The 25,919-nt window shown below is 41.2% G+C and overlaps 1 protein-coding gene across 2 annotated transcripts in view; it reads left to right on the top strand.

The window, feature by feature from the left end:
* SRPX (sushi repeat containing protein, X-linked) overlaps nucleotides 1–25,919 on the top strand; it is a 74,526-nt gene that overhangs the window by 39,205 nt on the left and 9,402 nt on the right. Inside the window, exons 3-9 of one of the 2 annotated variants that reach the window (XM_011384444.2) lie at nucleotides 3,477–3,668; nucleotides 4,985–5,161; nucleotides 15,591–15,717; nucleotides 17,200–17,321; nucleotides 18,054–18,233; nucleotides 19,707–19,840; nucleotides 22,091–22,212. In XM_011384444.2, the coding sequence (XP_011382746.1) occupies nucleotides 3,477–3,668; nucleotides 4,985–5,161; nucleotides 15,591–15,717; nucleotides 17,200–17,321; nucleotides 18,054–18,233; nucleotides 19,707–19,840; nucleotides 22,091–22,212 (1,054 nt within the window). The remainder of the gene's footprint in view (nucleotides 1–3,476; nucleotides 3,669–4,984; nucleotides 5,162–15,590; nucleotides 15,718–17,199; nucleotides 17,322–18,053; nucleotides 18,234–19,706; nucleotides 19,841–22,090; nucleotides 22,213–25,919) is intronic. The other variant, XM_023525611.1, reaches the window with a different exon arrangement.

The following is a 25,919-nucleotide window of genomic DNA, read 5'->3' as shown; positions in this document are numbered from 1 at the left end:
AATGTGGCAAGTATTACTTTTGATACTTTTACTTGGAATGCCATCATATCATCGTACTAATTGAGGGAAGGGGGAAGGCATGTAGAGATATATTGTTATTTCTTATTTATAGATGAAGGAACCACAGATTAGAAAGGGTAGGTGACTTGCCCAGAGTCCCATAACTAGCAAACATTACATTTGGGTTTGAAATCCAGATGTTTTGACTCAACATCTAGAGTTTGCTAGTGGTTCCTTATTAGTCTTCTACATGATACTACCTACCCCAGGAACTCCGGTTAATTGGAATGCTTACCACATTTGCCCAGGAGGATGATAAAGCTTTCCTAAATAATCAATTTTGATTTCTCCCTAAATAAACCCTATCTTAATTGAAGCGGCAGCATAAGAACTTCTTTTCTCTAAACCTCTGTGATAAACGTTTTGCTAATTCACTTTAACTTACGGTGCTTATATGCACTTCAAATTCAAGTCACTCACTGACATTTTAATTGCTATCACTATAAGGCCGCTAAACTGTCAAAATATCTTCCCAAATTTGGTCTTGGAAAGTAATCCAAAAAAAAAAAAAATTCCTTTTGCAAATAAATGAAAACAAGTTTCTTTTCCACACATTGACAACAGCACAGCTTTTAGATGTGCAAGCCAGAACTGCTAGGAGGATTTGAAGGGGCAGAATATGGGGCAAAATCTGCTAACTGCATGTTGTATCAAAACAAGTGAATTTGTGATATGTATTCGCAGGTCATTCTCTAATGTACCTGTTAGCCTTGAATATTTGTCCTGTGTACATTTATGGAAAAGATAACCAGAATGTTTGGTAAGAATTGCAGGTATGCTGCCTCATATTAGTTTACTCTTAAACTGTGACTCTCCTAAACTCATGTCAAAGTGTAGAAGCTGGAGGGTGTGAGTGTTTTCAATATTTAAGTGAAAAACAAATGGAGAATTGGACACTCTTCCAGTTTGTACATCAGTGGAATTGTGATCAGGACCCGGAATGTAAAAGAATTTGTCCTCATTGAAAGGGTTACAAGAGACCACCCAAAGTCATCAGTCAGAAAAAAGAATAAGGTGGGCATGTGTGGGAGATGAGTAGGGGATCGGAGAAAATAACAGAGTTTAACCATACAACTTTAAAGCTAGATGGGACTTTGAAAATAACTTATCCACTTCCGTCTCTTGTAGATGAAGAATCTGATTCCCTGAAAAATTCAGTGAATTTTCCAGGGTTACTAGGAGATGATAGGGTTAGAATATGTGCCCAGGCTCTTTGCCCCATATTGTAGCCACCATACTGCACTTGCTTACTGTTTTCATCGTCTCCCTCTGGGTCTTCCATATTCATTCCCACATCATCGTCCTTGCCCTGCCTCCAATGGGGATTTTATTTTCTCTCTTGGAGCCCAGTTTTCAGTCAAGGGTTCCACAATTTGGCGTGTGAGATGGGGCAAAAGAGGCAGTGAAGGGGACCCAGTTGGCAAGAGTAGAAGGCTAGAGATTGGGGAAGCACAGAAGCATTGCAGGCTAGAAGGGGAACGGGGCAGACAGGGAAAACTAAGGAAAGAGACAGTGGGCAAGGTAGGGAGAAGGGGAGGAGATGATAAAGAGGTAAAGTGACAGGTGATTTTTAAGAGCTAACATCATGGAAGTCCTCTGAAGAACTATAAAAAGTGCTTATTTGAGATTCAAAACACCAAGTACATTTGGGAATTTCCTTGTAGGCAATCTTTCCTATTACAGTTGGAAAGGAAAGGCAGAAAGAGAGAGGGAGAGAAATATAACTCACTTCTAGTAGTTGCAGAAGCCAGTAGTTTGCAAATATTAGTTTTATTTGAGAGGTAGGCATCTGTGGATTTTTTCAGAATTTATCTTAAGGAATTTTGATTATAGAAGAAAGAGCCACAGCTTGGCAGTGCTAAGCAAGCATACCCCAAAGACTTCTCATTTACCTGTGGTCTTGAAATCTAGTTCCATGGCCTATCTGGAGCCATCACCAAAGAAGGCACTAAATTATTTAACATTGGTTCAAGAATTCTTTTATATGTAGAAGAAAATAATGGAGACATATATGCTGTTTTGAATTTTACATTATATAGACTATATGTATAAATCTCAGAGGAAGGAAACTTTGTTCAAGGAAGGACTATAAGCCTGCTGTAAGCTCCTGTAAGTCTGTACCCACATGGTTGAATATAATCAGCTCTACACTAAGCCCTTAGGACATCACTTTTACCTAGAAAGTCCAGGGAATACTGCTTGGGTCCTGACTTTAGGGCCCACTTGCAGCTGTCTGAAAAACTATATCATGAAGTATTAGCCAAAGGAGACGTGACAGCACAGAAGTGAAAGAGCAGTTTATGCACCAGACAAGGACATGGCTGAGAGGTACTCAGAAACATCCTCAGAAGAGAATTCCTGGCAGTCAAGCAGGGTTTGTCCTCCTTCCTGGCCACATGATGGCGCACGAAGCCTACTCACTGACAGCTCAGGTGCTGGGGTGGAATGGAGAAGAGCCAGGCAGCTGTAGGGAGGGAGAGGGCTCTTGCCCAAAGCACTGAGAGTCCCGCAGGCTTTAGGGAGTTTGTCACTGGTCCTCACAACTTGTGCAGTGGCCACTGTGGGAACTTTCCCATTGAGGACCTAGTCTTGCCCTAATAATTTTATGGCTATCAGAGAACACCTCCCTAAGGTAAATAGGAGAGGTTCTGATTTATTAGTGTCATCCTAGCTGTGCTCTAGGCTACTAGGAGACCAAAATTATACACCCTGGAAATTTGCCAGTTGGGAAGAGTGTCACTCTCTTCCCAACATGAATCACAACTGGGCACATCTGAAAGTGGGATTACTTCCCTATAGGGAGCAAATATTGTGACCTTAAGCCAAAATTATATCCTGTGGCAAAAACCTGGAAATACAGCTTTATTCACCTTAATTAAAATAGTATTATGAGTTTTTACAGAGAATATGCATAGAGACTTGGCAAAAATCTAAATTAACCAATTATTGACCACTTCCCGCCCCATACACACTACTTTGTATGGATGGTTGGGGTTAAGGTTCACTATCGATGCCCTCGAGAAAAGTATGTATCTAGTTAGGGGAAATACTGAAAAGAACAAGTGGTTATTGAGTATTTACTATGTGCTAAGTAAGCACTGTGGTTGATGCTTGATATGCATTATTTTTTTAGTTCTCTTAAGATATAGTTGTAGGTATCAACTCAGAGAAGTTAAGTAACTTGTCCAAGATCACACAGCTAGTAATGGAGGAAGCCAGATCTATATACTCAGATATGTCTAACACTGAGTCCTGCAATCATAACCTCCTCACCCAGAGACACCTTAAAAGACATGGGACACTATTTGGATGTCCAAAATCTGGAATGCAGCCAGTCAGGGACTTCAAGAGTGAGAAGACACTTTCTGAAGATGTTATTTTCTATTTTTCCCCTCCTTTATTTCTGCTACCTATAGACACCCCATGGTGCTCCCCAATCAAGGTGAAGTACGGGGATGTGTACTGCAGGGCCCCTGAAGGAGGATACTACAAAACAGCCCTGGGAACTAGATGTGACATTCGCTGCCGGAAGGGCTATGAGCTTCATGGCTCTTCTCAGCTCATCTGCCAGTCAAACAAGCGGTGGTCCGACAAGGTCATCTGCAAGCGTGAGTAGCCCAGCCCCATGTTGGGTCCTCAGGGCCAATCAGGGCCAAAGTTCTTCTGCTCTGAGATCAGGGCTTTCTATTGAATGTTTCGTGGTCTTTAGTGAGAAAAAAACAACAAACAAACAAACAAACAAACAAACCCTTGTAAGCAGAAACCAATGGGTTTCTAAGATATGGTGGAAATGAGATGACACCTTTCAGACAGAAGGGTATGATCAGCTATTTGGGAAAGGAGAGAACAGAGGTTTGTTCAGCAAATAGGTTATGTTTGTTCATTAAGTACTGGACACTTTAGGTGTTGGAGATTTAGAAACAAGACACACAGACGCTCTGCCATCAAGGGTCTCACAGAATAGCATCAGAGACAGTAGGGCAGGGCTGACTTTTAGCTTCATGAAAATTCATATTGAATTTGGCAAACTGCAAGTGTTACAGCATTGTCGAAGCACACTTTAGATGCTGTCGGTTTTCAAAACAGCCACCATTTATTGAGCACCTATTGTGTGCCAAACATTTCACATACATTCAATTTTTGCAACAATGCTATTGATATGGATGCCATTACTTATTGCCAGGGAAACTGAGGCTCAAGGCTGCAGCCATGTGCTCTAGCCTACACAAACTATGCAACTGGGTGATTATAGTGGACACTTCTAGTGCTTTTCCTCAGATCTCTCTGGATGCCCTTTTAGCAGTTTCGTGTCCATGCCCCAGCTTCTGAGTGCTTTGCTTTTAACGACTTGCACCTTCAGATTTTCTTCTGAGGAAGAAAAGGCTCTTCCTTCAGAGGACTTCTCCCTTTGTTCTATAGGAAGAGCACCATGTCCTGTGGGCAGCCTGGAGCTGCCCAATACTAGTAAAGGATTATGAAAGCCCAGCTTCCTTACCTGGAGGCAGGACAAGCTCAGGTGTCATTCATGCCTCAGAACTCCCTTGCAAGAGCAGGCTAAGGCTGACTTTGCCTGAGATCCCACCTTGCCCAGCTTCCTCCCCTCCCTTGTCCAGCCTCCCCCATCCTTCCCTGGTCTCCCCTGGGAGCACTTTCTTACTAAATCCCTTGCACATGAATCCTTGTCTTGGGGTCTGCTTCTAAGGAACCCAACCCAAGACTTGGTGGCTTAGCTGGGATGCCAACCCAAGCGAGTCTGATATGAAAGTTCATGTTCTTTCTGTGTGACATGCAGCCACCCACTTTTTTCTCTAATTCTGTCCATTACATTTAAATTAACTTTTCACCGTATGCTTTCAGAGTTTCTGGACTCCAAAACTATGGACAAAAACTACGAAATGCTGAATATGTTCTTTTCTTTTTTCAGAAAAGCGATGTCCTACCCTTGCCATGCCAGCAAATGGAGGGTTCAAGTGCATAGATGGTGCCTACTTTAACTCTCGGTGTGAGTACTATTGCTCACCAGGGTACACACTGAAAGGGGAACGGATGGTCACATGTATGGACAACAAGGCCTGGAGTGGCCAACCAGCCTCCTGTGTTGGTAAGAAAATATCACAGCCCTCAAAAGGCACATACTTTGGGAGGAGCAGGGGTATTCGTCCATTGGATTCGAAAGGAACCATCGATATCTTGGTGTAAAGCATAAGCATCCAGCTTTGCTTTCAGTAGCTCCCTTCATCCCTAGTTCTCTAGCTCAGCCCAGACCTAACCTCAGTCTGTATCCTCGAGCTGAATTCACAGCTGACGGCTTTTGTCCGACTACGTTTGTCTCTTTCTTGGCTTGCTATTGAGACAGCTGCAGGCTGGCAGCGGGAGGGCACATTCCTGCTCTTTTAGATCAGGGATTCTGCCCTGTAGCATTGAGCAGAGTTATTGACATTTGCAGGGACGGCACTGCAGAGAGCACTTCTTGTGTCTTTCAGTCAGCAGATGTAATTCCTTTGTCATGGACTCTGCTAGTCAGCTAGCCCTCAGTTTGCTAAAACTGAAGGGATTTGGATATTTTACCTTAGTCTGGGTTTGTTGAGCAGTGGTTCTCATGGTATGGTCCTAGGAGCTACAGCTTCACCTGGTATCTCTTTAGAAATGCAAATTCTTGGCTCTGCTGAGCCCAGCACTTTTAATATAATGAGCCCTCCAGGGGATTCTGAAGTGGAGCCGCCATAGATCTAAGGCAGTGCTTCTCAAACCTTAACATGCATCAGAACCACCTAGGAACCTTGTTAGAAATGCAGATCCTAATCTAGCAGGTCTAGGGTGGGGTTGGGATTCTGCTAGGCTATGCTCTAGTGCAAAGTCTCTGAATCTCGGCACAGTGGACATCTGGGGCCAGTTAATTCTCTGTCGTGGGGTTCTGTCCTCTGCATTGTAGAGTGTTTAGGAGATCCTTGGCTTTTACTCACTAGATGCCAGTAACATTCTCCCTCCTCCAATTGTGACAACCAAAAAGGTCTCTAGACATTGTCAGGCAGGAGAAAAGGAGAAAAATCACTCTCATTGAGAATCACTGGTCTAAGGAAGGTGAATACCCACCCTGGCTACTTACTAGAATCACCTGAGTATCTTTTAGATGGTAGTCATGCCTTGGTCCTAGAGATTCTGATTTATTTACTGATATGGGACAGCTGGAGGAAGCAAGGGGCATTATAAAAGCTTCCCGGGTGGTTTTCATGTGCAGCTAAGGTGGAGAACCATTGTCTGACAGCAGTGGTTCTGGAAGTGTGGTCCTGTGACCAGCAGTGTCAGCATCTCTTTGATGCAGGGCAGGGCAAATTGCCCCAAGTGGAGGAACTCAAGCCCTACACTGAGAGAGAAAAGAGTTCTTGGCTGAGCATGAGAGATTATTCAAACAGATGCCAAAGTTAGAGTCAAAAGGAAAGTTTATTAGAGAAGAGAAAAAAGCAAAGAAGAGAAAGCAAAGACAAACAGCCAAGACAATGAAAAAAGCCCTGAGTGTTGAGGAATTCAGTTTATATCATTCTTTAGTTCCTGTGAATTATAGTTTAAAGACTTTGTTTACCTACTTCCTTTTATATGGACATACATTGAGGAAGGATAAGAGTATGTAGCATGAAAGGATAAGAATATGTACTGTGAAAGGCTTGCTGGCAGTTCCCAGCCTTTGATTCATAGGTTCCCCATGGTTTTAGCCATAAGGAATGAATGATTTTATTTTGAGTAGGGCAGCCACTTAAATACTCTGTTTTACCTGTTTCCCCTTCACTGTGTGGGGAATGGATTGTTAGCAATCTCAGCAGAAGTATTCCTTTGTTCTACAGGTTACTCTGGCTGCAGGGCTGATCAGCATATTGCAGCCTCTGAATATAGCTTGATTTACCATTTTAGTTCTCTTACCTCCTTCCTACATTAACCTGAGAACTTGTTAGAAATGCAAATTCCTAGCCCCACTCCAGACTGCAGGATTAAAAACTCCAGAATGGGTCCTAGCCATCTGCATTTTCACAGACCTTCCATGGGACTCTAATGCTTTAAATTTTGAGACCTTGCCTTAGAAGGTCAAATTTGGCAAGAACTTTAGTACCTTTATACTCAAACTAGTGTCATTAGACCAGCAGCATCAGTACCAGCAGGAAGCTTGTTAAAAATGTAGAATCTTGGGACCTATCCCAAACCTGGCAGATTAAAATCTACATTTTAAAAAGATACCCAGGAGATTCCTATGCCCTTAAAATGTTGAGGCAGACTGCTCTATGGCAGTGGTTTTCAACTCTGGTTGTCATTTCAATCTGAATCTCTGAGGCCCTGGTGTTTTTCCAAGGTTCCGCCAAGTAGCTAAGTACCACTGTCCCAGTGGATCATTTACTCATAAACTGTTAGAGCTGTCAGGACCCACCTTTACAGAACATTCTAGTTCAATCCCCCCATTGTACAGATGAGACCCGAGAGGTCACCTGATTTGCTTGAGTGTGCATAGAGACTAGTCTCCAGGCTCTCAGGCCCAAAGTCTGTGAATCCAGGGACAGCTCTGAAACTGAGGTGCTAAAGCAGCTGGCCATAGGTGCCTGGCTCTTACCCTGCTGGGATCTGCCCATCTTCCAGAGAACTGCTCAGCTCAGTCTGCTAATGTGCTTTACCCAAAAGACTCCTTCCTGAAGTGCAGACACTTCAGGACTGTGACTGAACTTGGATGCTACCCTCTGGGGACAGATGTGCAACAGCTCCTCTGGCCTCGGTCGCATGGGTGTCTTCATGATGGCATGACCTGTCTGTCCACTGTCTTCCCTGGCTGCATCAGCCATTCTCACTCTGCAGTTATGTGGTAAATGAGCTATAGGCAAGGGACCTGGCCCAAGATGTGATCAAAACCGTTCTATACCAGAGTCACAACCTGGACCATACCTTGTATTCATTTGATGAGAGTACCAGGTCCAAATAATGACTCAGATAACTAAGATTTATCCTGGGCTTCCCTTTTTCTACAATTTAGGTAAGAGTTGATATTGGTCAGTAATTGAGAAAACAAACCAATCTAGCTATTTCGAACAGAAGACAATTTAATATAGGAAATTGGTTACAAAAATATGGGAAGAGCTAGGGGAGCAAAAGAGGAAAATCACTGTTACCAGGGATTCGTTACAGCAGAAAGCCATTCCAATCAAGAGCTGGAGGAGCAAAAGTGGAACTTTAGTGTTACCCAAAGTTTATAAGCCTACCCTTGACTTACACCATCATTGATGAGAATGAAGTCAGAAGCCCACACTCCTGTTGATATTTGGAGCCCAGGAAAGTCATTGAAGCTCCTACTAGAAGCATAATGGCTTCTTTTCTTATGAGAATGCCTCCTGTTGACAAACCAATCTGGAACCCAGCTGGCAAAAATAGTCCGGGAAATGTAACTTTGAGACTTTCAGTCCATGCAGGAAAGAGGAGTTTATAGAAAAAAAACTGAGCATCAGCAGAATATTTGGCACAGCAGCCTTTTTCTGAGGTTTTGGATTTCTCCCCCAGAATCATTATAGTTGTCAGTGAAGAGAAGACTGCAATCCCTGGTCAACCTGTGCAGGTAAAATGGCACTGAGGCTGTGAACTCTGGACATATTCCTCTTGAAGGACATAACCTGAGGCCAGATGTTCAGTTCAGAAGGGCCCCTCACAGATGTTGCTTTCAGTATTTCCCCTGTGACTTGGTATATGCAAGCTAGCTCTTCAAAACAATCAACGATTTTTGAATCTCTCCTTCCTCACATTGGAAGAGGCAGAGGTGATGGGAGGAGATGCTCAAAAATGTTTCTGCTAAGCAAGCATTGGCAAAGAGTTCATACTGTTTAGGGATCATACTGTTTAGATGTCCAGATTGTGTGGAACAATGGAAAGAAAAGGCTAATTATTCTCAAAAAGTAACAAGCATGTCTTAAGCTGGACCAGATGGGCCTGGAACCTTCCCAGAGGGAAAGAGAAAGAACTACAGAATGAACCCCAATTTCAGGGGATTTATCTTAGAGTTTGCCAAGGCAAGGTTCAGTTCTCCTTGGTGGAAGGAAAATTGTGCTTACAACTAGGTAGGAGTGGCTAAAAGGAGATCAGTGAGCTAGAGGAGAGAATAGATCTCCCAGGAAAAAAAGAAAAGAAATGAATAAAGTAAAGCAGACAATTCTTTCTTTGATTTTGGTGACAGATAAGCTGGAGTTTGTCCCCAGTGAATTTTACTCCAGGGCTATCACTGACTCTTGGCTTTAAATGTATTAAATTAGTTTAATAAATCTGTATGTTGGTGGGGCTAGTGGGCCCTTGAGCATAACTTAGAGCCTCAGCCTGTTTTAGGAGCTGACACATGGTAGCTGATTAGTTCCCAGTTTTCCACACAACCTTGAATAGCGCATCTTGGCCAGAGCTGTGCTGAGTGCTGAGAAAATTGTCCCAGTTCTCCAGGCCTGGAGAGAAGAGAGAATGCTGGGCTGACTTTTGACTCAGAGTGGTCAGTTCTGTTGTCTGGCAAATTTGAAAGTACCACAAGTTAAAATTAATTCTCTTATGCAGACCACATTCTGGCAGTGGACTCAAATCCATGATTATTTCAGAAACAGATATAGATAGAAATAAGTCGATGTAGGAGAAAAAACATGCAGCAAATTGCAGGAGGGTAAAATAGTGAAAGAGCCACAATTCCCATTGATATAAAAAGAAATAAACCTTATAATGTAACAACTATTGTTCTGGGGAGATATTTTTTCTTTCTGTTTTTAGTTATTTTTGATTACATTGGCATTTAGCTATAACAATGGACAGTTAGAATTACAAGTCCTCATCTAGAGACCAGATTTTGAGTAGACACATGATCTCTCCTTTAGGCCAACACTTTTTCATAGGCCAAAAGAGAAAAAGAAAAAATTAAAGAAAGCTAAAAAGCCATGGACAATGAAAACTCAGCAAATATCATTTGACAGGCAGAGAACACGATTCAGTTGGTTTAACAAGGGACAATGTACTAACGAACTTGGTTTTTGGAACTGCCCTCTGCTTGTTTTGTATTTCAAATAGAGTAGAAAATAATGGAAAGTTAGTACGAATGAAATTCTGTAAAAAAAAAAAAAAATCTGAGATTTAAGATATGCAAATTGATGGAATACTTTTCTGGCTCCCCAACTATCTGACAGCTGGAATTATCCAGTGACTCACCCATAGGGAAGTCTGTTGGGCTGCACTGTATCATCTCCAGAAAATCAGTTGAAATTATAAACATCATGGAGCTAAGAATAAATGTATCAGTGCATTGTTGTAGATGACCTTAAATTATGCCAAAATTTTCCTGTATTGACAAATATGCATTCTTTTGCAAACTTTCAGGAAGCTAGTTTCAGTTTTGAAACCACTTGATCGATTGACATACTGATCCACTTTTTACCTGATATGGTTTGTTTGTGTAAACTGAGCAGATAAACTTTTAGTGATCCTCTCTGTAATAGACATATCACCAATGAGTTTTTAGTTGGCCATCTTTCTGGTGAAAATGGTGACTTTTAAGTGTGGAATTCATTGCTTCCCTTCTTGCCTCTTTTGTCAATTTGAGAAAGTTTTCTAATATCTTACATGGTGCCAAAGAAACAGAACCACTTCTTAGAGACATCTGTGAGGATTACACTCTAGCTGGGGAAATAAATAATTGGGCAAGTGTTCAGTGTCCAGGTTTGTTCTGCCTTTGGCAGTGACTCTTCCTGTGTTTCATGAAATGATCACTTCCATCCTCCATCACCAACCTCAAACTATTTTATATTTCTATCAGTAATCTATTGCTGCACAACAGACCACACAAAACTTAGTGGCTTCAAACAACCATGCTATTGCTCATGGTTGTTTGGGTTGGGAATTTGGGCAGGTCTTGGTGGAGGCAGCTCATCTCTGTTCCACATAGTAATGGTTGAGGTGGCTTACTGGGGCTGGAGGATACAAGATGGCTTCACTCACATGTCTGGCATCTCAATCAGAGGTGGCTGTACTGGCTGGGGTTTGGCTGAGTCAGTCTTAGTCTGTCTCTGTCTCTGTCTCTCTCTCTCTTTTTCACCCCCCCTCCATCCCCCTTCATAATGTCTCATCTTTTCCATAGGACCTCTACAGTCAGAAAATTAGACTTACTTAGATGGCAGCTGACTTTCAAGATAGTGAAAGTAGAAGATGTCAGACTCTCTCAGAGCCTAGGTCTGGAATTGGCATAGGGCTACTTTCCTTGCATTTTATTAGCCAAAACAAATTACAAGGCTGACATAAATTCAAACAGAGGGGAAATAGACTCCACCTCTTGGTAAGAGGAACTGTATATATATATAAAAGGATTATGGGTAGCTATTTTTGCAGAAAATTCCACACAATATTCTTTGTTAGAAATCAGTGCTTGGAAATCATTAGTGAAATATATCTTGGAGATGCCACAAGGTGCTATATAGGAGTAATTTGAAAAAACAAAAAAACAAAAAAAACAGGTATGATTGCTTCTGTACCATTCAGGTACTATTAACAAGGCCAAAACCATAATGCCTTAAACAAGATAGAAGTTCTATTCTCGTATAAATGTTTGTGCTTAAGTAGTCCAGGGCAGTGTCCTAGGCCCAGACACCTGTCACTTGTTCTTTCACGCTCAACTTGCAGCTTTCATCCCACAGTCTAAGATGGCTGGCTGCCTCCAGCTCCCACACTACATCCACATTCAAACCAGGGTAGAAGAAGAAGGAAAAAGAGGAGGGTACACTCCTCTCTTCCGTTTTTTTTTTTTTTTTTTTTTTTTTTAAGCATAACCCAGAAGCTACACACATTACTTTTTCTCACATCTCATTAGTGGAACCCATTACATGGCTATACCTAACTTCAAGGGAGGCTGGGAAATGTAGTCTTTATTTTGGAAGGCCAAAGGCCCAGGCAGACTTTTTTTTTTTTTTTTTTGATGTAAAAGAAGGGAGATCAGATAGCAGTAGACAACCAGCAGTGTCTGCCACATCAACTGTACAGATTGAGAGGAAATTCGTGTGAAATTTTGATCAGGGGGTAAGGGAAGTGAGAGAAGCAGCAGTTTAAAAGCCAGTTTGAATGGGGTATGTAGGAAGTCAGAGAGAAAAGGGTAATTAAATGGAGTCTGCTATGAGGAGCTATGACAACCCTTTACTTGGGATAAGAATATCATCTTGCCTTAGAACGAGGTGGAGAGACGGGACCTCACTCCAAGTCAGGCAGTCTTAGATACAAGTTATTGTCATGTTCTAAAGCACCTATTAATCTCTAGCACTCATCTTCAAACACAGATCTCCCCTGGAAAATACTATTTAAGCAAACATTTTAGGATGCAGTTAATTTATAGCCTCAGTTTAAAAGGTTTTTTTTTTTTTTATTTCTTGTCACCCATTGGTCAGGATACTGTCCTTTGAAACTCTTTCTTAGTTTTACTACCTACCTTGTTAGATGTGTTAAGGATCCCAAGTACATAGTTCAGCTTCTCAGATAAATAGTAGCGATACAGTATAATATGTTCGTTTCTGGTATTTTACATGCAGAGAGGAAACTACAGCACAGAAAAGGGAGATGGTTTGTCAAATGTCTCCAATGAATGAGGTAGAGGCCAGGATTTTCATGAGTTTCAGGATTTCCACACAATAACTGGCTCTGTGGGCATCCTGACTCAACAGGAAATCGTCATTATGTTTCTATAGCAACTTCGTTCATGTCATTCATGGAAATTTATGATAACTTATAAAAAGCAATGATGGCCAGGGCTGTGTAATAATAGACTTAGGTTTCTGGAGCATCTGCAAAGGGCAAGCCAGCTGGTCTCGTCAGCTGAAGGAGAAGGCATGATGTTCACGGATGCCTGCTGCTGCTCTTCAAGGATATATGGGGAAGCTGTAGCAGGCAACCACAAAAGAATGTGTGTGCAGAAGTTGGAGGAAAATAGTAGGTCAGCAGCAGGCAGACACACAGAAGTGTATGGCTTATTAAAATAATTTAAAAATACGTAATCATGTCTTAAAATCCCAGACCAGAAAGAAATTCTAAGAGGGGGAAATGCTTCCCAGTGTATAAATGGGAATGATAATGACAATCCTTAGTCTAGTGAGTGAGTGTGAGAATTCAGTGAAATAATGCAGAGATAGTACTTAGCATGTGGTGGGCATGTAGGGGGTTCAGTAAATATTAGCTATTATTTTTAGTGATTTTCTTCTTGATTCTCATTTAGAAGAGCACTGCTTCTGAAAAACTAGGCCAGTTTCTACTGATCATTGTTATCGAGACATAAGCTGGCTTTGGGTAGCTCTGAGACTACCCAGATAACGTAATTTGGAGCTTGTTTGCTCTCAATGTCAGTATGTCTAGTTGGTACAGAAAACAATCCAGACTATCATTCAGATGTTTAGTTTACATGACACAAAGACTAAGAATAGCTCTTCACTCTGCCAATGTCGCTCCGAGAAAATATAGTAGTACAATATAATTTTACATTGAAATCTCTCTCTTCTCTTTGCTTTACATTATATATGTATACTTTCTATGATGAAATTGCCAGCTGTATTTGACCAGCAGGAGGCAGGTATTGTATACTTGTCTTTCTGATTCACCCAAAGCTGTGAAATGTTTGTCTAAATTTATAAAAAGTATGTCTTCTATAACCTATTAACCTATTATAGTAAAAAAAAAAAAAAAAGATTTTTTAAAAAACTTAGCAACTCTGCCCCTGCAGGACCAGTTGGCCTGAAGTGACCCTGGGCCCTGCCCCTGGCCAGCTGCACCACCAGCTTCCCTCTCTTCATTCTAGGGGTCCACATCCACTTCAGGGGTTTCTTCTCCCCAGTCCTCTTATACAGATCTTTGCCGAGTTAAAGTTTGTAAGTAAATGGTTTTAAAGAAAAAATAAAAATAAGAACCTAGCAATTGAATGCATTTAAAGCAGCTCCATTTCATCATAACATTTATATACTTTATCAATTCTAAGAAGCATATTTTTCACATTTTAATATCCCTGAAATTGGAATGTTATCTCACAATTGATAGTGACTTAGACTCAGTAAAATACAGTGGTTATTCAATTTAGGATTAGTGTATTAAGGCTATAAATTCATATTCACTGAAGCATGGCACAGAATAAAAAGGAATTTGGTTATATGAAGGCAAAACTGTTTAACGAATGATTTGTAATTTCTTACCCTAAATAAAAAGAGAACTTATTAGACAAGACACAGTTGAAGACTGCACTTGATGCATTTAGTCTCTCAAAGATGTTTGTGATTTAGAATCAAATGACATTTAATTTTCATTTAGGTTGTAGTAACATTTAGATACTTATCACTTGATATGTAAAGCAATGCAAATCTGAAAGTTGTTAACTTGCTGTTGCCTCTTGAAATATATTCTCTACCTGTTCAGAATCATCAAGCAGAATTTGCTAAAGTTCAAACTTCCCTTCTTGTGATTTCACTGTAGTTATAATAAAAAGATGAAATCCAAACCAGTATAGAATTGACATCTCATTTATTTCTAGACCTTATTGTCAACCCATCCTTGATAGCGAGTGGGCAGAAATTTCATTACCAGATAAATAAACTCCTAGGGGAAATTTGGGAGGCCTTAGGAGGGGCAGAGCCAAGGTAAAACTACTGTCCCCAGACACAAATAATAGGTGTGGCCCAGTGGCAGTTGGAGAGGAGAGTAGACCCAGATAGAACATTGTTCATTTTAAGATATTGAAGAATATGCTGGTAATAGACGTAGCCAGAAGAGAGAGGGCTTATTCCAGGGGTAAGTGCTTGGGTTATAGTTCACACTGTCACTCTTTACATGCACGACCTTAAAGAAATCACTTAAACTCTCTGAGCCTCAGTTTCCACATCTGTTAAATTAGCATTGGGTAGCTCCTTTAAGCCTCCATAGCATTTTCTTTGACCTCACCTGGGGTAGTGCTATTTCTACCTCATGTCATATCCCCCTAATAGACTAAACTCTTTGAAAAGCACTTGGTTCTCTTGCCTTTGTGAACCCCAACTCCAGCAGTTGGAGGGATGCTTTGGGTAAGGCAGGTACTCACTCAAGATTTGTTGCCTTGAATTGAATCAAACTAGATGATAGCTAAGGTACTTTTCTCTGGTAGTCTATGATGCTGTTTGTAAAGCAAGAGGGACTCGCTAAGGCTGAATGACTTCTAGATTTAGTTCGGTTATTGCCATATCACCAAGTCAGTAGGCAGAGTTTGGAAACATGGGGAAAGAAGAAGCTATAGCAAATAAATTGCCCTACAAGACAGCACGCAAGGATAGTTGGTTGTAGGTTTAGCCATGCACATGTGAGTACCCAAACAATCTTCAAAACTCAGCAGGGGAGAAGCTGAAGGGAGGGAAGAGAAATACGGACGGGGTAAACGAACCCTTCAAAAATAAAGAATACCTAGAACTCTTGGCATGTCAGATGCTAAGTGTTGAATTCCCAAGTTGCCAAGATATTTCTTGATGACGGTGAGAAAACTCTGGTTATATTTTCAGATATGGAACCTCCTAGAATCAAGTGCCCAAGTGTGAAGGAACGCATTGCTGAACCCAATAAGCTGACAGTCCGGGTGTCTTGGGATACCCCTGAGGGAAGAGACACAGCAGATGGCATTCTAACTGAGTAAGTGAAATTTGGCAGCTGGAATGATATTGCCTCTTTTATGTGAGACATTTACTACCCAGAGTGGGGAAATTTATCTACGCTAATCCACTGATGCTTTCAGACTCAGTACAGCACTCTTTCAGCTATTCCTCATTCATGCTTTCTTTTTCTCCATTGCCATCTTCACCATCTGACATCCTATGTATTTCACTGATGTATTTGTTAATTGCCTGTCTCCACTACATTATGCTTATAGTCATGTTCCTAATGCCCAGAACCATGCCTAGAACATAGTTGGTATTCCCTAAATATTTGTGGAAAGATGGGAAGAAAGGGTGGTGGAAAGAAGGGAAGAGGAACAGAAGGAGGAAGAGGAAGCCACCTGGTTAATTTGGAGATAGAATCACCCCCATTGCTTGCCCAGGGGGCCCCTACTCATGTTCCTGGGCCTTACTAAGCCATCACTACCTGGGAAGGCTCTGTGTCTCCTAGGTGGAGCTGGATGCTGCCCTACATTGTATTCTGTGGGTATGGTTTAATGCAGATCTTTTCCATCCCTTGTTTCTTGGCACCTGCTTCTTTCAAAACTTTGTTTTCAAATTTATTTTTTAAAATTTGTGAAGAAAAAGCTTACAGGAGAAGTTTATTAAAAAAGGATAGGTGTCTTCTGCCTTCTTCTCCACCCCAACCTCATTCTCTAGAACCAACTGTGTTAATAGTTTATCTGTCTATTGAAAAACCAACAAACAAAACTTGGCATTTCATCATGCTGTACCTCTTGGTACAAGAAGAAAGATGCTGGAGTCACCCTGGCTGTGTGATCTTGGGTGAATTCCTTAACTTTTTGGTGCCACCATTTCCTCATCTGTGAAATGGAGATAATACCTACCTCATAGAAATAGTATGAAAATTAAAGAAACTCATATATGTAAAATGCCTAGAATCATGCCTGACATATGTAAATGTACCGAACATCATCATCATCAGGTTCACCAAGGAATCAGTGAACTTGCCTTTTGCACAGGAAAGGGCTCTACTGGCCCAGATAGAAAAAGAAAGTTCTAGCACCTCCTGCAGGCCCGAATTGCCAGTGACTGCTTGTACTATACTCGCAAATGATTTTTCTCACAGAAGATTCTCTCAACCTCCATCAGTGAGGCAATTCAGGATCCCTGGAACAAAAGTGGGAATGGAGGAAGACTTGGGCATGGGTTCTCAGCCTCCACCCGCTTCTGTTCTACCTTCCAGTGAGAAAAATGAATCTAAACTTCCCAGGATTTGGGAACTTCCATTTTCTGCTCTCAAACTGCTCTTCCAAAACAACCTTTGGAAATCCTATTCTTCAATAAATCTCTGTTCTAGTCAAACTGGCCTAATGGTTGCCCCTCTGTATCACTGCATCCTGTGCAGAGTGGGTGCTCAATAAATGCCCATAATGATCATCATTGATCATTGGGCCCAAAATGATCATCTTCGCTTTCTGTTTTCCCCTCCTTTAAGTGTTATTCTAAAAGGCCTTCCTCCAGGCTCGAATTTTCCAGAAGGAGACCACAAGATCCAGTACACAGTCTATGACCGAGCCGAGAACAAGGGCACTTGCAAATTTCGAGTTAAAGTAAGAGGTAAGAGTATTGCTTATTGGCTTTCCCCCTCCATAAGAGCGAAGGGAAGTAGGCCCTCAAGCAAGAACACTCTGTGAATGTCCACTACCATATGGATACTTCCCAGCTTGGATTCACCTTCGATGAGGCTGGGGAAGTATACCATCTTAATGTCTGAATTTCACAATACAAATTTGGATGAGGTTCAGTGCTGGCATATTACTTAAAGAGCCTGAGAGAACAGTAAGCTAGTCTAGCATAAGCGCACACATGTCCTAGAAAAATATTATTTGATAACTTTTCCATCCCTGGGCTTGGGTGACCAGCTAAAACCTGCAGGTCTTTCCATAAAAGAAGTTAGGAGCCCCCAAGGTTGGGCCACCAGACCATGTTCTTGGTGTTCTAGAACCTTTAGTCTACCTGGAAAAAATGTGTTTTTAAGGCTTATTTTATGCCTCATGGTTTGGGCAGCTAATTTCTAACCATTTTTACACTTTACTCTTCTGAGTTTAACTTCCTCATATAAAACACAGGGGGATTAAACCAAGTGATCTCAGTGGTCTCATTGGTACGACTAGCAACCATTCCAAGGCCCACCACTGGCCAGATAGCCATCTCTGCACCCTCACTCATTTCGCATGCTAATGTAGAAGCCTGATTACAAAGTTGGAACATCTGAGCCCTCATTTTCCCTGGTTACTCAGTGGAGGGATAGCTCAGCACTGAGACCTGTCTGGGCTTGTGTCTCTACAGTCAGACGCTGTGGCAAACTCAATGCTCCAGAGAATGGTTACATGAAGTGCTCCAGTGACGGTGATAATTATGGAGCCACCTGTGAGTTCTCCTGCATTGGTGGCTACGAGCTACAAGGTAGCCCTGCCCGAGTATGTCAATCCAACCTGGCTTGGTCTGGCACGGAGCCCACCTGTGCAGGTACATGTGCAGCCCTCTCTATAGTCAGCAGCAGAACCTGAGGACCCCTTGGTTCTGAATTCCAGTACGGGGAGGGTTTCATTCTATGCACTTTGAAAGGTTCAGTGTCATCCCTCTTCGTCTGATGGATGAAAACAGTCCCTGGATCCCTGCTGCAGCTCATCTCACCCACCCTCCTCTTTTGCCTCTGCCTATCTTCTTTCTCTTTCATGTCCTCTAAGGGAGAAGCTGGAGGTGGGAACCCAGGACCAGCCTTTGGCAACATTATGCATCAGCAAGGTCTGCTGTAGTTACCTTTGTTCCTCCCTTCTACAAATGAGAAGATCTTTTGTGCAAAGCCAGTATACCACATGTCCAGGCAATATAATGCCCGCTTTGCAACACTGACTTAAAAGTCACTTAGACCTTGGACATTCAAAATCTTTCCTCCTATGTCAAATGAGGGAGATAACACTCTTTGAGTTGTAAAGATTACATGAAGTCATCCATTGAGCAGTGGAATAGAGCAGTGTCTGGCCCCAGGTAAGCCCTCAGTGCACGTCAGCTGTTATTGCTGAGGAATAAAACTTGGGCTGGGTAGCAATAATAGTGTGAAATTTTCTAGCCAGAAAATTCTGGACATATCTCTTATTTATATATTCCTCTTTTGTCTCAATTCCTGGTCCTTTCTCATCTTTATGCTTTCTCTTTAATCCCAGCCATTCAGAATTAGGTGAGAGACATGTACACCATCAGCTAAATGAGGTACTGAGGTACTTCAATTTCACACATTAAAGTGGAAAGAATATACCTCTTTCCTTCCCCATCTCACTTCCAGAGGTTGGGAGAATACCTCTACCCCCACGATATCCACATCCTAATTCCCAGAATCTGTGAATATATTACCTAACATGGAAAAGGAGACATTGCAGATGTCATTAAGTTAAGGATTTTGAGATGGGGCAAGTATTCTGGATTATCCAGGTAAGCCTAATGTAATCACAAGGGTTCTTATAACAGGGAGGCAGAACTGCTGTCAGAGCCAGAGAAAAAGATGATGGAAGGAGAGGTCAGAGATTCAAAGGGACTATGCTGCTGGCTTTGAAGATAGAGGAAGGGCCATGAGCCGAGGAATGCAGGTGGCCTCTAGATGCTGCAAAAGGCAAGGAAACAGCGTGTCTCCTAGAGCATCTGGGGGGAACTCAGTCCTGCCAATACCTTGACTCTAGTCCAGTGAAACCCATATCAAATTCCTGACTGCCAGGACTGTAAGAGAATATTTGTGTATGTTAAGCCACCAAGTTCATGGTGATTTGTGACAGCAGCAAGAGAAAACTAATACACTTGTCCACTCTTCTACTTCCCAAATAACTATTTACAACCGAATCTTTATCTCAGGGTCTACTGCTTACACATATGGTTTTGTTAACACGGGCTATGTTGAACTAGAACCAGTAGAGCGTTTCTGACCCATCTGGCTCTTTTTAATTATAGCCATGAATGTCAATGTGGGAGTTAGAACAGCAGCTGCACTTCTGGATCAGTTTTATGAGAAAAGGAGACTCCTCATTGTGTCTACACCCACAGCCCGAAACCTCCTCTACAGGCTGCAGCTGGGAATGCTACAGGTGAGTCCATGGGGAAAGGGGACTAGGAAGGGCCCAGTCATTCAATTAAAGGTAAAGGCCAGCTTCGGTGTCTAATCCTTTTACTATGAGCTTCAAGAACTGATACTTTAAAGTTGCTACTGTTCATTTCTGGTTCTGGGGCATAACCTGTTTAACATTGACTCCCCAGTACTAACGCAGTTGTTTTCCAACTAGTGAAGTTTGTTTGTTTTCACTAATAAGCCTCATTGACATGCTCTCCAGGCCCAGTCCAGGAACAGTTATTTTTCCGGAACCTGTTCAGGATATGCCTGGGTTGGAGGTTGTTAGCCCAAAAGGCTGGCTCACGGGATGAGGGGAGTCCAGGAGCCCCCCCCCAGAGATTCCTCAGCTCTCAGAGAGTGATGACCATCTTTAGAACATTGGCTCCCAGGGCATCAGCATCACCTGGGAGCTTGTTAGAAATGCAAATTCTCAAGCCCCATTCCAGACCTGAGACCAACTGGATCAGAAGCTACATTTTAGATCAGGTGATTCCTAAGCACTGTAAAGTTTGAGCAACACTTTTCTAGGAAATGCCATCTGTGTAAATTCTGTAGCTACTAAATGAGGCAACCAGTGTCTTTGGGGGAAAAAAAAATCCACCTAGAAACTGAAAGATCGAACCAGAACTTACTTGAGTTTGTCCTGAAGCTGGTTTGCAATAAGAGTGGCCAAGCTGACTGAATACTGAAGAGGCAGGATGTGCACTGGGTTTTGAACTCGGTGCTGCACTTTGTTTGAGGAATACTTCATTTATTAGTGAATAGAACTGTGTTTAGAACAATCGTGGTTTAGTCAAAGGCTACAATTTTACTTCTCATTTCAGCATTAATACCATGAGAATAATAAATCGTTCTTCATTCTCCCCCATGTACTTGAAGGACTTCCATGAACTCTGAACAACCACACAAATTTTTTTCAGACTCCTTTGATAGGAACCCAGTTCATTATGTTTTTATCCCCAATCCTTGCCACCTTACCTCCATCCTTGTATCCCCTTGTCTCAGCTAGGGGACTTGCTCTTCAGATAACCCAAGCTCACACCACTCCACTGAGTGGGAACTTGGCCTTGAAGGCTATATTCCTCAATGATACATTTCCTGACCTCCTCTTATTCCATATGAAGAGGACTAAGCCAAACAACTTGCTTTTCCTCTACATTGGCAAACTATGGCTTTTGTAGGTAAAATTTTAATGGAATGCAACCATGCTCGTTCATTTGTGCTTTGTCTATGGTTGCTTTTATACCATGGTGGCACAATTGGTTAGGACAGACCATTCAGCCCTGTGAAGCCCAACGTATTTACTATCTGGCCCTTTAGAGAGGAGGTGTGCTAATTCCTGCCCCAGTGTATCCCATTCCTTCAGGTACTAGCTAAATTACCAATCAACTAGTTGGATAAGATATTGGCATCAAAGTGTTTGTATGTGATCCCTCCAACTATTTATACTTGCATTTTTAACCAGAGCCTTCAAGAGAAAGTTTGATCGGCTTAGGTGTTTCAGTTAGAATAATAAAAAGTATCTTTTTACCTTTTCTAACTTTTTTCTTTTTACCAGTTCTGTCACCCCATATAAGGCTGTTTCAGTGGAATTGTAGTAAAGAAATTAGTGTCCTAATAATTCAGAGTTTTAAATTTCTTTTCCTATTTAGGCAGATTTGTTACTTTTTGGTTCCCTATTGCCATTGCCACTAATGGTGAGCCCTCCTAACATGCGGCTGAGTGGGCCGCTTTCCCAGACATCTTGCCAAGGGCCAGCTCAGAGGACTAGAACTTTTTATCCTTATTTCCTTACCCTGTTTGGGTGTGGAGGACATAGAGCAGGGGGTGTGGAGAGTGGGCACAAGGGAGGATAGGAGGACTCTGGAAATATTCTTTTATCCTTGCAAAGTCAAATTTAGAATCCTCTGGGGGTGGTCTTGGATACTTTCTAGGAAATTTGGCTCATGCAAGGTCTCACCCCATCTGGAAAGACAGACTACCATTTTGCTTACATTTTCAAAATTCCAATGCCAAGCCATTTGTGAAGAATTCCTCTAGGAATGTATTAACATTTTATAGCCACTGGTTTCACCCCACCCAATTTCTCAACTGTTATTCAGGACAGTGTGGAGTGGGCAAATAAACTTCTAAAAACAAACCAGTGCTGTTTCCGTCAGTCTGTAGTTTGACATGGAAGTCTTTTGCTTCAGCCATGGTCACACCTCCCCTATTTTTTTTTTTCCAGCAAGCACAGTGTAGCCTGGATCTTCGACACATCACTGTGGTAGAACTGGTAGGCGTGTTCCCAACCCTCATCGGCAGGATAGGAGCAAAGATTATGCCTCCAGCACTAGCTCTGCAGCTAAGGTATGGGGACATACTGCCCTTAAATTTTGTCCCCTATAAATGCACTTTTTTTTTTCTGATCGGGTTCCCTGATTTCTTTCTCTTCAGTTTTGATTCCAGGTAACCTTCACTGTTTAATTGCTTTTATTCTGGGAATACTATACCTATGTTAATTGGCATATTGCTGCTTGTCCAAATATATCACATTGTGGGTAATTGCCAGTGTTCTCTTCTTTCTTCCTCCAATCAAATGTTTTGGCTTTGTCTTTGTCCTTTGCCTTGCTGCCTCCTCCGCCCCGCCCCCCCTCACCCCCACCGTGGAATGGGTAGGACAGAGGCTGCATAAAGACTTAAGTAATCTTTGGTCTCATTAGGCATCCAATTAGCCTTTCCAGACTTTGCCTCTTTTATCTTCATGCTTTCAGGACACTTGTCAATACCCCCATTTTAACAATTATGTTTTATTTTGGTAACACTTATAAAACCAGAGCCAGTAAAGAAGCAAAATTCAACATCCAAAAGGTAATTTCAGAACAACCCAAATTTTTACTTGCATCTCTTGACTATTGTGAAAAGGATAATTACGCAAAAGCAAAACTCCTGCAAATCTTCCTTTCTCACCCATCTTTTTTCTCACACACTACAAGGGACGGTGCAAGTCCCTGTTCTACATAGTCTCTCAGGGTCCCAGACTGATGATGGCTCCGCTATCTTGTAGCAGCAACATCCAGAAGACATGGCTTCCAGGTTTCTTCAAAAGGGGAAGAGAGAGTAAAATGAAACCATACCATTCTTATGTTTCACTTTGGAAGCATAAAATTGCTCTCTCTCCCAGTCCATTGGCCTGACCTTGTCACATGATTGTTGTCGAACTTCAAGAGAGGATGGGAAATGCAGTGTTTTTGTATTCCCAGGAAGGAGGAAATGAAATAGAACTTGGTGAACCTTATCGCAGATGTTCAAAGAGGGTCACAGAAATTCCTTGAGCGAATATGTGATAGAAATATATCCTCAGCAAGCGATGCTAGAGATTGACACAATAGGTTCTTTCACTAATTTCTCTATTTTCCATCTGTTTTTGGACCCATCCCATGTTTGATTTATATCTTTCTCCACCTAACAAGAGTCTGCTCTGTCCACACCAAGGTCAAAAACTCAGGGATGAAGAAAAAAGGATACCTGAATTCCCTTCAGTTGGCTGAAGGAGGGAGAAAGCTGGGTATACTTATAAGCTTTCATTTATTTTTTTTTTGTCCTACTGCATTTGCATCTAGCACCTCCCTAGAATATAACACTTTTGAAGTCAGTTCCAGATCTTTTCAACATTCACTACCCAGTACCTAGCACAGTACTAGCACCATATTAGTGCTAAGTAAATGGAGTAAATGACTCTAAATTGAAATCGTATTACTGTTTCCAGGGGTGATAGTAGCCTTTAAGAGTGTATTTACAATTATCAACACCTCGAGTTGAAGATTGCAAAGCTCAAAAGAGGATTATGTTGACATTTGAAATTTTATAATGAAAATTCTCAAAGTAGGTTTTATGAGGTGGTTGCTTATTTAAAACCACCTGCTCATACTCGATGTGAATGATTTTTTTTTAAAAAAAAAAAACCTGTTGCAGAATTTGCTAAACATTTTTCTTTGGATTGCAGATATATAATATAGAGAATCTTTATAATAATTTGATGAGATTGTAAACTGTTTAAATTTGAAGAACAGAAAAATCTGATTTAAGAAAAAAACTTGTATCATTCAGGTTGTGAATGTTGGGGCTACAATAAACCTCTGTAAACTGAGGATGATTTAAACAACAAATAAGTTGAATTATGCAGTGATTATCAAACTTTAGCCTGCATCAGAATTCTCTGGGGTGCTGTTAAAATATAGATTGCTGGGCCCCACCTCCAGAGTTTCTGATTCAGTAGGTCTAGGATGGGGCCCGAGAATTTGCATTTCTAGCATGTTCCCAGATGGTGTTGATGCTGGTGGTCTGGGGACCTCACTGAGAACCACTGGTCTGGTGCTTTACCAAAGGCTCTACAGTTTTGAAATACAAATTTTGCACAGCATCCTATAAAAAGAGGCTCAATCATTATTGTGTAGACAGAAGATAGAATAGGAAAATGTCATGTATAGATGATCCCTCACGTGCATTACTAAATGGAGACTGTGTCAGGCCTTTTGTCCCCTTTATTAGACCTATCAGTGAGGAACAAGGGACTTGGCAGGTGAGGGTTTTATTTTTTTTCCCCTTTGAATTATGCACTAGAGTCTAGTGCAGAAGAAAAGAGCCACTCTAGGCAAAGAGTTGGAAGCATGAAAAAGGAGAAGCAGAATGCCTGGAGAATCTAAAAATTCTCTTGTCTGGATGGAATACTATTTCCAAATAGCACTGAAGCCGGGATAAATAGTTGAAGGGCAGCATCAGAAAGGAAAGACTGGGTGCCTGGTTTTGCATGGTCAACACCTACCTGCTTTCTTGCTCTCATTTCTTATAGATCTGGATATATAGGCTAATTCATGCTCCCTAGAATAATTTTCCAGCAATCTCAAGGATGATAGGGATCAAGAATGACATAATTTTTATACTCACATTTCAAGGTATAATTGACATATAACATTAGTTTCAGGTATACAACATAATTATTCGTATCTGTATATATTGTGAAATCACCATGATGTCTATTTAACATCTGCCACTGTGCATAGTTGCAGACGTTTTTTCTCCTAGAGAACTTTTAAGATTTAACAATTTTAAATATGAAATAATTTCATTAACTATAATTTCCTTGCTATACATTACATACCCATGACCTATTTATATTATAACTGGAAGTTTGTACCTTTTGATCCCTTCACGCGTTTTGCCCACCCTCAACCCCTGCCTCTGGAAACTACCTATTATCTGTATCTATGAGCTTGAGTTTTTTGTTTTGTTGTTTTTAGATTTCACAGATAAGATAATATGGTATTTGCCATTCTGTTTGACTTATTTCACTTAACATAATGCCCTCAAGGTCCATCCATGGTGTCACAGATGGAAGTATATAGTTTTTTTTATTATAGCTGAAGAATGTTCCTGTGTGTGTTTAAAACATCTTCTTTACCCATTCATCCATCGGCAAATGCTTTGTCTCCATATCTGAGCTATTATAAATAATACTGCAATGAACATTGGAGGTACATGTAACTTTTCAATTTAATGTTTTATTTTCTTCAGATCATACCCAGTAGTGGAATTGCTGGGTCATATTGTAGTTGTATTAATTTTTGAGGAACCGCCATACTGTTTTCCATAGTGGCTGTACCACTTTACATCCCCACCCACAGTGCACAAGGGTTCCTGTTTCTCCACATCCTTGCCAACACTTATTTCTTGTCTTTTTGATAATAGCCATTTTAACAGGTGGGAGGTGATATCTCATTGTGGCTTTGATTTGCATTTCCCTGATGAGTAGTGAAGTTGAGCACCTTTGCATGTACCTGTTGGCCATTTGTATGTCTTTGGAGAAATGTCTATTTAGTTTCTTTGACCATTTTTAAATCAGAGTGGGTTATATTTTTTTTGCTATTGAGTAGTATGAGTTCTTTATATATTTTAAATATTAACCCTTATCAGATATGATTTGCAAATATTTTCTCATTCTATAGGTTGCCTTTTAATTTTGTTGATGATTTCCTTTGCTGTGCAGAAGCTTTTTCGTTTGATGTAATCTCACTTGT

This window comes from Pteropus vampyrus, unplaced genomic scaffold (genome assembly GCF_000151845.1).
Source record: "Pteropus vampyrus isolate Shadow unplaced genomic scaffold, Pvam_2.0 Scaffold582, whole genome shotgun sequence".
In the NCBI taxonomy this organism is placed as follows: Eukaryota; Metazoa; Chordata; class Mammalia; order Chiroptera; family Pteropodidae; genus Pteropus; species Pteropus vampyrus.
Note: the sequence above shows the minus strand (reverse complement) of the source record. Positions and strands in the feature narration are given on the sequence as shown.